We start from the raw sequence: 11523 nt of genomic DNA on the forward strand, positions 1-11523 counted from the left end.
TCTAGAACCCGCCACCATATATAATAATAAAAAGGGGATTTAAAAGGTTTACTGCAAGTGGGAGAGTCAACTCGCCAGACACAGAGTACAACACCTATCAATATTTTCTTGCATTGCAGCTCAACGCCAGAGACAGGCTATGTCTGGAAACCTGTCAGCAGGAACATTTTAGAGATATAATATGGGAGATTGTCTCAAAAATGTATTGCAAGCGAAAAAGCACCTCAACATATCTGCTGCATTCTGACTGCTTGAAATAATATTTCTCAGAGGGTGCATTTTTCAAACTTGTTTGAAAACTTGTTTGAAAAATGTAGATCATGCAATGATGGTTAAAATATGAATTACTGTAAAGGCAATGCATAGAGAGAAACTAGTATGTATTTATAGACCATCTTTGTCAGTCTGCCTTCAAGCTACAAGTAAATGTTGTCTTTCCACAATATCAATAATGAATCAAATAAATATGATTAATCCGTTTTTTCTTGAAGGGACATGTCCCTCAAAAATGAAAAGACAAAGCTGCGTGACATCTCAGTTTCTCACTTTCAGTTCTACCTTTTCCTTGACCCAGCAGTAGGGGATTATTATTTGAGGCAGGATATGGGAGGATAGAGAGAGGCTCAATAACTTTCTAACCCTATGTGCTGCCTGTCTCATATCAATTCCAGCAGCAGACTGTAGCACAACATCTTAGGTTGAGTCTCCTGTTATTGGCAAATCCAGTTTGGAGGGGGAAAAGGAGACGAGAATGAACCATAAGTTTAGGGTCAGTGTGTAAAATCGAGAAGATCTCCCCCCCCCCCCAATAGCATGCTGATTTGTGCCGCCCCAACCACTTTGAAGTTACATCCTCAGACAGCTACTTAATTCAGCCTTTCAACACTTTTAACGCCAGTGCAGGAGGTGGGGCGTGTGACAATTTAATAAATGAGTGTGTCAGAAGGAGAAACAGAGGGAAGAAGACAAGCAGGATCGGAGACTGAACTTTCAAAGGTGAACTAACAGGAGTTGAGATGGAAAAAGGAGCCGTGGAGGGTTACTCTGCTAATGGCCCTAAATCACAGCATGCTCCTGCGCCCGAGAGCCTGTGTGCTGACACGGCCTCAGCCGACACTCAAGGACGCTGTTGACTTCCTGCGGTCATTAACGTATGAAACATTGCTTCTTTTAGATCCAGACCATCCGACATGTGCATTATTTTAAGTGAATATTGTAATATCGCTTGAAGAATAATCACTAATGGCTCTCTTTGTTGCCATGTACAATGGATGAGTATCTGTGCGCTGTGGCTTCTTTAAGTGGGGCTGCATTCATTAGTTATGGAAATGAGTTTGTAGTCAAAAGAATAGCCAGGAAGGGGGGGGGGGGGTGAAAGACAATGGTGCATCAGGTCTGCCTTACACTAATGGACCTGGTTTCATAGGTAGAGGAAGTCCACTCAGACAGCACACACTCACACAGAATAAAAGTATAGTCCATAAACTTGCACAAATGAACACATCACATTCTGTCAATGTGTGTGTATATATATATATATATATATATATATCTGTCCTTACTAGCAGTGGATTGTAGTAGGCTGGCCCCAGGGTTGTGTCCCTCAGAGGGGGCTGCTGCCTTCTGAGCACCCCAAGGGTATCCTCCTCGAAGCCAAAGGCCTGACCGGGGGAGGGAATGGATGGGCTATCTGACTGGTGCACCAGCTGGAGACTTTTAGCCTGCAGCCACAGTGCAGACAGAAGAGCAGGCAGAGAAATGGGAGCGTCTGATGGACAGGATGCCCCAGTTTACAAAGTAGCACACACAGCAGTTCCTGGTGTCCATTCAGTTAGATACAGAGGGAGCTAGTGAGGGGAGATTAGGGATAAGAACAATATCATTAGGGAAACGGACAATGAAGATCATCACACTCAAAGTTCAAATATGCTTACACCTCAGAGGCAGGCGTTTCTCTATGTGTGTCTGTGTGTGGGGAGGGTGTCTTCAGCTAAGAACAGCTAGCATGATGTAAACATACACTCTCATTTGCAGTGTTATCCTTTTGATATTTCTCCAGCAGCTGAGAACCATCATAGGGAAACTACACCAAAGACAGGGGAAAACAAGGCCCGGCACCGAAACACAGACCTTTGTCCCATACGTATGTGGCGCGAGTATCTGAGAAATTAAGAATGTGTACTTCAAAACGAGTAACAGACTCAGACAAAAAAGGAGGAGAAAACACTGTTTCTTTTGCAGTCCAATGCAGCGATTAGAGTTAAGACCTGTATATACGGGGAATCAAGGAACTTACATGCCACAAGTCCAGGAGAGCTATCACTTCAATCCAGGACCCAGAAGTCCATCTACATCTGAGGGACAATGCTCACTAATATGAAGACAACAATGTACACATTGTGGATGGAGAGGACAGGTGGTTGGAGAAGGGATTAACAGATGGAGGTCTGTTCCGCCACCTCTCATCTTCATCCAATGATGATAAAGACAAATACTCACATGATGGTCCATCAGGGAAACAAACCATTTGTGCCTTGAATGACTTTAATGACCCACAATATGCATTTTCAACAACAGCTTCAAACCCAAAAGAGAAATCCAGTTGCTTCAGATTCTACCTCCAAGGATTAGACAGATAAATGATAAAAAAAAATGTGTTGGCTTCCTCCTAAATTCACAAATGAACCGAGACATTAACATTCAAAGCAAACAGAAGGGAGGGCTTGCTTTGCCAAATGTGGATTTACAAAGCCACAAAGCTCCCGTTTGTTCAGTTTCATAGCAATGAATTTAATGACACAACACAAAATAACGGGCAACGTCTCTTAGGCAATACGAAGACCTGACGCAAACTTAACTCCCTTTCATTTCAGCCTTTAGTCCACACGTCTGGGAACTGTCTAAAGACAGAACAGGTTCTTACTCCGGCACAGCCACGTCTATTGATATTATACAAAACTGACACTATAGTATAAAGGAAAATAACGTGTGTCAGAAAACTGGTTCATTAAAGTCAAAGTCAAGTTGCAGGTCCTCACATGAATCTCTGTCTCTACAGTTTTGATCACAAAGATGTTACTTAGTCTCGGCTGCATCTTATAAATGACTTTATGGTGAAACATCTGGTGGTGACTTATTAAGGACAAAACATGAGGCATTCTACTTTTATTTCATCTTCCATGTTTATAGTATGCTCCTTCCAATGTGATAAGATTTCAAATGCAAATAGGCCAGCTGGTGATGTGTTTAATAAATGAATAAATAAATAAATAAAGAAGTATTGTTTTGGCAGTCAGCTAGAAAAAAAGTGTTTCTCTCAAAGATTTTAAAATAGCTGCCGCTAATTCCTGTAGATTGGTGTGAAGAGGCAAGCTGTTGGCAAAGCATCCTCTATAAAGCATTGGCAGTCACCGCTTGTGAAGGAGGCGCAGCTATTCTGGTCTTTAGGAAGTGAAGAATCGTGTGCAGGCAGGCTGGAACGGGTGGAGGAAAGTATCAGCTGTGCTCTGTGATAGGAGCGTGTCAGTGAGGACAAAGGGAAAGGTCTACAAGACATCGGTGAGGCCAACCATGATGGACGGCTTAGAGACAGTGTCTCTGAGGAAAAGACAGGAGGCGGAGCTAGAAGGGGCGGAGATGAAGATGCTGAGGTTCTCCTTGGGAGTGCCCAGGTTGGGTAGGATTAGAAATGAGACAATAAGACGGACAGTGAAGGGTAGATGTTTTGGGACAAGGTCAGAGAGACCAGACTTCAATGGTTTGGACATGTCCAGAGGAGAGACAGGGACAATATCAGTAGAATGACGCTGAGGATGGAGCTGCCGGGGAACAGGGCTAGAGGTCGACCCAGGAGGAGATACATGGACGTAGTGAGGGAGGACATGAGAGTGGCTGGTGTTGGGGAGGACGATGCAAAGGACAGGGTGAAGTGGAGAAGGTTGATTTGCTGTGGCGACCCCTCACGGGACAAGCCAGAAGTACAGCAGTAGTATAGTAGTAGTAGTAGTTAGAATTGACTGCTCTTTTACTCAGTCCTTGGAACTTGAGACTTCATCCATGATGCCTACCGTTTTCCTGCCAGGTTTCTCACTCTGTCCTGAGTCATCAGCCATGGTGGCCCTGAGTGCCTTTCCAGAAGCAGGCAGCACATTGTAGGCCCCGGGGCCCGGAACCTCAGACACAGCCTCCTCAAAACGCCCGGAGCGGTTCTGGAGACTGCAGCCGCCGTGAATGTTTAGCTATGTGGGTTCAGCGTAAAGACAAGCAGACGCACAGAGAATGAGTTCACAAATGAGAAAGACATATTTTATAAGATTGATCACCTGACCTTATTTCATTAATTACAAAAATACTTTCATAGATTTTAAGAATCAAATCAAGAGTTGCTGTACGGACAAAACAATAGCTAATCGATGGCCTCCTCTTTTAGCATCTTTTGAATTATGAGGGTGAAACAGAGCATAGCAATGTCACCATCATCAAATATTCTACAGTACTTGATATGCTTTAACTGTATGGTCCTGCTACATGAAAAAGACTCCTACTGTCAGATCTGTGTCCCTGGTCTACAGGAAGGAAATTCAAAATGGCAAAATGGCTTTTTACTTGTCTGACCAACAGCTCAAAGTAGTTTACAACACAAGCCATGATTCACCCGTTCACACATTCATACAGCGATAGAATAGGCTACCGTGCAAAGCCCTAACCTTCACATCAAGAGCTACAACCGATCATACGAACACTCAAAATAGGAGCAATTTAGGGTTAAGTAGGACACTCCCCCCAACGACACTTCAGCATGTGGATTTCAAAAGAACACATCCTTCTGATAAGTGGGCAGTGCCTAACCGCGAACCGCAGCCATCACCAATCAGCCTGGACCAATCAAACACACCGCTCAACGCAGCTGAGCATGATTGCCTGCGACCTGCACTACCTTGACAGGTGAGGAGTCATACTGGCCGGGAGCTGGCATCTCACTGGATGGATTGTGAGAGGGCAGTCTGCTGGTCAAGGACAGAAATGGAGCGTAGCCACCTGCGACAAAAAACACACACACAAAAACAGGAGCACAACGAAAGGACAAAGCGTGGATTGTTTAAATGTTGTTTCAGCTCCTCTGCAAACTTGCTTATCAGCTTTCACACAGGTTGAGTTGTAAGTAGACATCTTTAAACAAAAACAATGACCTAATCGCTGGATATATTTAAAATACATTTCCAATGTGGGTAAAAGTACACCTGATTGGGTATCACTGGTCTAATATTCAACAACAGTCGACATTTTGACTGTAAAGTACATTTAAGGGGTTTAAATAAAATGTGCCATCAATAAAAGGCCTCACACATCATGATTTGTTACCTTAATATGTATTTTAAAACAACAAAACATTTAGAGAACTGTAAACTTAACCGTACTGTTTGCAGCAAACGATCGGTTTAGTTGTCAGAGTGTGTCTCACAATAGCTTAATTTTCAGTTTCATTGCCACGCAGTCGAAACGAGTCACTTCATGTGAGCTTCTCATCCTGGCTGCTCTATACTGTATGTTGCGTTGTCTCAACCCACCACACGGGGTTCTCATTGGGGTTTATGCCAGGAACAATGTGATCCCATTCTCCTCCAGGGCTCAGCCCTAGCAAGAGTGTAAGCTCATCAGGCTGATAGTCATCATATCTCAGGTGTTACTGCTCCGTGCAGGACTATCATCGGCACCAATGGACTCTACCCCCGCAGCGATGAACTCGTTCTAAAGGGGCAGCGTGTGGAGAGGTCGACCCTAAATCGAGATTCTTTACACGCAGTCCATAAGGGTGCAAGCAGTAGGTCGTTCCTCCGTCTGCATTATACTGGCCTGAACACGCTATTGTGGAGTGGTAAGAGTTTGTCACCACGGCAACCTGCCTGAAGTACTGCTTCGCTCTCAGCATGGCAATGGCAAAATTCCAAATGTGTTGCCAGACCAGTAACACTCTTGGAAATATTGTTTTCCTATACCTTTCAGCAGAAGTGGTTTAGTTTAACAAGGGGAGTGGAAAAAAGGTATCATGGCTGTTCCTCTGTGAAATCAGTTGAGCTCCCAACCCTGGAATTCTAATAGAGCCGGTCCCACTTATGTAGTTGTGAAAATCATTTTAAAAGATATGAAAGAGTGTGCTGACGTTATCTTAACTTGTTGTTTTTAAAGGTTTAATAATATAATCAATACTATTTGATGTTATCACGGGGTTTTTTCTTTTTTTATTTGCTCCATAGGAATAAAAGAAAAAAACAATCAGGTGAATTTTCCAGTAACCTAAAGTTTTTGATACTAGAAGTCGAATTCCTACCTGGTAATTTTGTGTTAGTCGGGATGATGTCATACGACCCAGGGCCGACTGTGGATGAAGCGCCACTTGTTGCGATGAAGGTCATTCGTGGAGCTCGGTCATACATTGTTAGCGCAGCCTGGTGACGTCACTACGATACAGACGTCGAAAGATATTGAGATTATATTTGTGATGCCGCGAGGTTAAAACATGCCTTCACTGTCGTCCTTACAGGCTCAATGCGCGCTGCGCGTGTCTTTGCGTGAGTCGTTGCCAGGATACCACAAGTCATGACACAGCGACTGATCAGAGACCAGTTGAAGGGAGAAGAAATGAAAGGAGGCGGAATGCATTTGAAAAAAATAGGGGGGAAAAAAAAAAATAGCCCAATGTTTGATGCATTCCATTGTGTCTGGGTTCGAAAATGTTTGTCAATTAATTAGTTAATCGATAAAACAAATGACCAAACAGTGTGAAATCACCCTTAGAGACCAATGCACTTAATTTAGAGACTAAACTCATAGCAATTAAAGATTGATAGTTAAGATGACAAAATAGATTAATGGTGAAAGACAACACAGGAAAAAATAATAATAATAATGATAAAGAGTGATAATAAAGATTAGAATAATAATGAAATTCTGATATGTGACATATAATAATTGTATATAATTATAAGGATAGGAATATATTCAAAACTCATTTTGTTGTAAATTAGTATTAGTATGAAACACAGAAGCCAGAATGGATTTAGGTTGGATTTAAAAATACTGATGTTTTCGGCTCCACTCAGATCCTCGGAAAACTCTTCCATCGGTTTTTATTCTGTTTTGGAACAGCTAAAAGAGACATACGGCAAAAGAGGATCTGAGGGACCTCAATGGTTCATACAGCAGAACCGCTGTTGACATTACTACTAATTGTACATCATTCGGAGAACTTAAAGGTAATAACTAGTGTAAAAACATTGAAGTGGCATAACTTGTGCTCACCTTTGGGTCGTGCAGCAGAATTTTGAATTAACTCTGACTGATATGTTGTTTTTGGGCTTGTATGGAGGATTTTTTTGTTTGATTGTTTTTTGGCAGAGCAGAATAAAGTGTTATAATAGTCAAGCCTCTCAGTAAAGTGTGCTCTCACTGCTCTTGGCTCTCTCTGTTTCAGAAACATAAATGACTGAACTATTTATATAGTATTTTAAATGTGTTTGCAGCTGTTAATATTTATTTTTGCTTGTAAATTTATGAAATAATATCTGAGTGACTATTCCACCGAAAGCAAGATGTCATCCTATTAAGTTCTTATTCGACATGCAACAGTGATTATACCGAATGTTGTAGAAGTGCAACAGTAGAACAATCCTACCCTCTAGTGGGAGATTCCAGCAATTTAACCATTATTCTTCCTCTTAAATAGGCCAGTTAGTGTTAATATAAAGAGAACAACTGCTGAACACGTGTTCCTGTGATTAAACAAATTTCAGCATTATGGCTTGCTCATTTCTGTCGTTAAAATAACATTCAGCCTTATTGCACCACTGTTCTCGCCATTTCTGTTGTCATTATTTGCAGTCTTGACCTACTTCCTAGTTTGGCCCACAATGTACTAAAGATTTGGCTAATGAGAACTCAGGGGAACGCCACCAAGGCAAGAGCCTCTTCTGAACAGCAGTGAACCGTACGCTGCTTGAACTTGCTTCTCACGTCATCCCTACAACAAAAATGATATTAATTTTCATTTACCGGTATTTGTTTATTTTTATTTTTTACTTCCAAAGAGAATTTGCAACCCTGTCCCTACGTTATCTTAACTCAAAGTTCATACATTGGAGAAAAACGCTACAATTCATTAATGACTTTATTAGAAACTGTTGTGGGCAACTTGTCATTGGCACTATAAATTACGACTGTCTGGGATTTAGATATACTACTAATAATAAATGTATATCAGTTTGCCACAACATTGATTTTATTAGTCTTATATACTTAAATTATTTCCCATTGTCTTCAACTCACATTGCATTTTTTTTTCAATTCATACGAAATCAGATTAAAGGGTGTTTGCAGAAACTGCATTGATCAAAGTAGCACTTTGGAATACATCATTAAGGTCGTGAGCATACTGCAAGAAATCCTTATTTGATCAATTTTATGTCTTTGACAATTCTCAGCCATCCAGGTTAAGGTAGATCTCTGTGTTGAATAAAGCCAACTGGACTTGTATGAAAAACTTTTCGCCTCCTCTCACTTCTTGAGAGACCAAAGGTCTTCAAACTTTTCTTGCAAGTCCAGTTGACTTTATTCAACACAGAGTCTACAGAACTATTTCTACCACTGGAGGGCAGCAGCGAGTTTTAAATGAGTCCATCCTGCCTCCAATTCACATGTAGACAAATGATAGCTTTGGTGTCCTCGGAAATATTGAACTCGAATAACAGCCGCCAGTAAAATTGGTCTAATAATAAAATAGGAATGAAGAAAATAATTACAAAGTCTTTGTTATTTGTTTTAACTCTAAGTATTGGTGATGTAAATGCATATTTTACTGTCTGTTGTAAAAAAAAAACTGAAAAACTAAACACCATTCATGACTTTTCTACATATTACCCTCATAGTAAGATGCGTAATTGTCGTCTGATTGATCATCTTAAATAACATAATCGACTATTTTTCTCACGTAGACGAATGGACCATCTCCTCCGAAAGCGCACTGGGTAAAACCTGGAATAAAGAAAATCCCGAGTCACCTGAAGGCACCACGCGCTGTCGCCCCCTTCACGGTCAGTCTGTCTCACCACACAGCACGGTGTCACCGGAGGCGGCTCGTTCCGGCTATCTTACTTTGCGTTTTATTGCACCATTTTGACACCAATCTCTGCAGGACAGTTCGGGCTATTGGACGCCATGAAGGGAATCCGGTTGTTCGTGTTTTTCTTGCTTATTTCCTCGTCTCTGTTCTGCACACCTGAAGCCGCCAGGAGCAGGAGCAGCAATCAGAACAGCTTCCGACGGGCAGCTAATGGCATCTACCAGACTCTCAGCAGCGCCTTCGGAGAGGACAACATCAGAGGGTTATACAAGGTGACTGCGGGGACCGATGGTTCGATGGCGGCTCGTTTCGGCAACGCATGGGCGCCGAGGCGGGTTTGCGCTCAATGGCGAACAGGCCTGGCCAACATTTTCAAGGATGCTGTTATCAAAACTGGACTGTAATCTCAGGTCATCGCCTCGACGTGACGTTGTCTTAAAATGTCCATAAAAATGTGAATAACAAAAAATATACCGTGTCTTTGTTACATGTATATATTTGTTTTACGTTTTTGATGTTGCGTTCAAATATACCGGAAATTACGGCTCCTTCGGCAGAGGGCGGAATCCAGACTGGGGTTGCCACATTTGCTTGAGCCGCGAACGCAACATGCAATTATAAATGTCATTTTATTTAAATTGATTTACGCTGGTGATGCTGTTCTTGTGTGAGCCCCACTTCTGGAAGAGAATAATGGCACAGTTTTAGGCATGGGCCCCTGAACTAAGTGACCGACACGATGAATTTAGTCATTTTTCAGCACATGCAGACAAGTTAGGAAGAAAAAAGTAATATTATTGGCTTTAGATGTTAGAGGGAGCAGCATGACTCAGTCAACGCTGAATAAACAACATTTTGTTTTTCACTGATGCTGTTAAACTACACCCGATCGCAAAATAGTTCACTTGTGGGCAGTAGAGAGTCATGTCGCCAGGTCCTAAATGTTTCGTGCTTATGAAATACATGATAGTGGAAATATTCCAAACATCTTAACACAAAGTATTCCGTTAGCTTTCTGAGTGATTCCTCTGGACACTTAGTTCACGACCACACAGTCTTACGCTTCTCATCTTTTGCTGCTGTAGTTTTTCTCCAAAACGACGGAGCGCTTCGTCCACGGAGTCGACTCTTTTCTTGACACCATATGGAAGATCTGGTCAGATTTGCTGGATGTGATGGGCATCGACTGTAAGTTTTAACTTCATTATGACATTACTTGCAAAGAAATACTTGTATAAATATGTTGTTTGCAGAAGTTTAGTTCTATGCTACGAACGTGTCTTTGTGTTTACCTACTTCTCTTTTCTCCACAGCCTCAAACCTCACCCACTATTTCAGTCCCGCGTCTCTCACCAGCTCTCCAGCGCGCGCCCTTCTCCTCGTTGCCGCCGTGGTTGTAGCCTACTGGTTCCTCTCCATGTTCCTGGGGGGCTTCTTCTACCTGCTGCACGCCGTGTTTGGCCGCTTCTTCTGGCTGGCACGCGTGGCGCTGTTTGCCCTCTCCTGCCTCTACATCCTGCAGAAGTTCGAGGGTGACCCTGAGCGTGCGGTGCTGCCCCTTTTCTTCATCATGGCGGTGTACTTTATGACGGGGCCTGTGGGAGCGTACTGGCGTCGAGGAGGCGGGGCGGCATCGCTGGAAGAGAAAATCGACCACCTGGACACCCAGATCAGGCTGTTAAACATCAGGCTGAGCCGCGTCATAGACGGCCTGGAGCGCAGCGCCGAGCAGTAGGAGGCGCTACGAGGTAGCGCGGGAGGGCGGCGATGGTGTAGAGCCAGCTGCGGATGAAGTCAGCATGTTTCCTGCGCACGTCGACAGCAACACAACTATTTGGTATTTACAGCGATATCGTCCGATTTTGGGACAAGGCTATATTTAAAAAATGGCATTTTAACCACTTGAGTAGATTTTAGTTAGAGTACCTAAAGATCCTCAGAGGTGTGGACAAGCCCACCCAGAGCTTAAGCCAACCAACCAAACTTTTTTTTTTTTTGACAAGTCTCTGAGGGAGTTATCAAAGTGGTGAATGGTTTTCTAAATGCTGGCCTCACTGCCCCTCAGATACCTTTCTGAGAAACTCCCCAGTCGGAGCTTGAATTTTTGGCAATTGGAAAGGCATCATCAGTGCTTGTAGTAAACAAAACGGCATCCTTGTGAATAAGATGGGGATCAGGAGTTCCTACACAATCTTTCTTTCTCCTGTTTTGAAGCTACTGAAGTATGACTGAGGTTGGGGATTGATGAAAACGTTATCTTTCTACTGTAAAAGCCTGTGAAGTGTTTGATCGATGTTCATAGTAAAGATGTATTTATTCCATTTCCATCCAGAAATCATGAAATCATGTAGCGGTAGTTTTGTTTCCTGAAGTCACATTCCGTCGCAGTCATAGCTGGACATCAGAAT

General features: G+C 42.6%; 2 protein-coding genes across 2 annotated transcripts in view; one reads left to right on the forward strand and one right to left on the reverse strand.

Moving 5' to 3' along the window:
- The window catches only part of stpg2 (sperm-tail PG-rich repeat containing 2), a 39644-nt gene extending 33210 nt beyond the window's left edge, over window positions 1–6434 (reverse strand). The window contains exons 1-4 of the mRNA XM_068760823.1: window positions 6329–6434; window positions 4937–5037; window positions 4068–4238; window positions 1563–1721 (exon numbers count right to left, since the gene is read on the reverse strand). Coding sequence (XP_068616924.1) covers window positions 1563–1721; window positions 4068–4238; window positions 4937–5037; window positions 6329–6434 — 537 coding nt within the window. The remainder of the gene's footprint in view (window positions 1–1562; window positions 1722–4067; window positions 4239–4936; window positions 5038–6328) is intronic.
- A 2776-nt stretch (window positions 6435–9210) lies between these two features.
- bri3bp (bri3 binding protein) lies at window positions 9211–10850 on the forward strand. Its single transcript, XM_068738780.1, has 3 exons — window positions 9211–9387; window positions 10201–10303; window positions 10429–10850. The coding sequence occupies exons 1-3, from the start codon at window positions 9211–9213 to the stop codon at window positions 10848–10850; spliced, it is 702 nt and encodes a 233-aa protein (XP_068594881.1).
- The last annotated feature ends 673 nt before the right edge of the window (window positions 10851–11523 follow it).

This window comes from Brachionichthys hirsutus, chromosome 4, assembly GCF_040956055.1.
Source record: "Brachionichthys hirsutus isolate HB-005 chromosome 4, CSIRO-AGI_Bhir_v1, whole genome shotgun sequence".
Taxonomy (NCBI): Eukaryota; Metazoa; Chordata; class Actinopteri; order Lophiiformes; family Brachionichthyidae; genus Brachionichthys; species Brachionichthys hirsutus.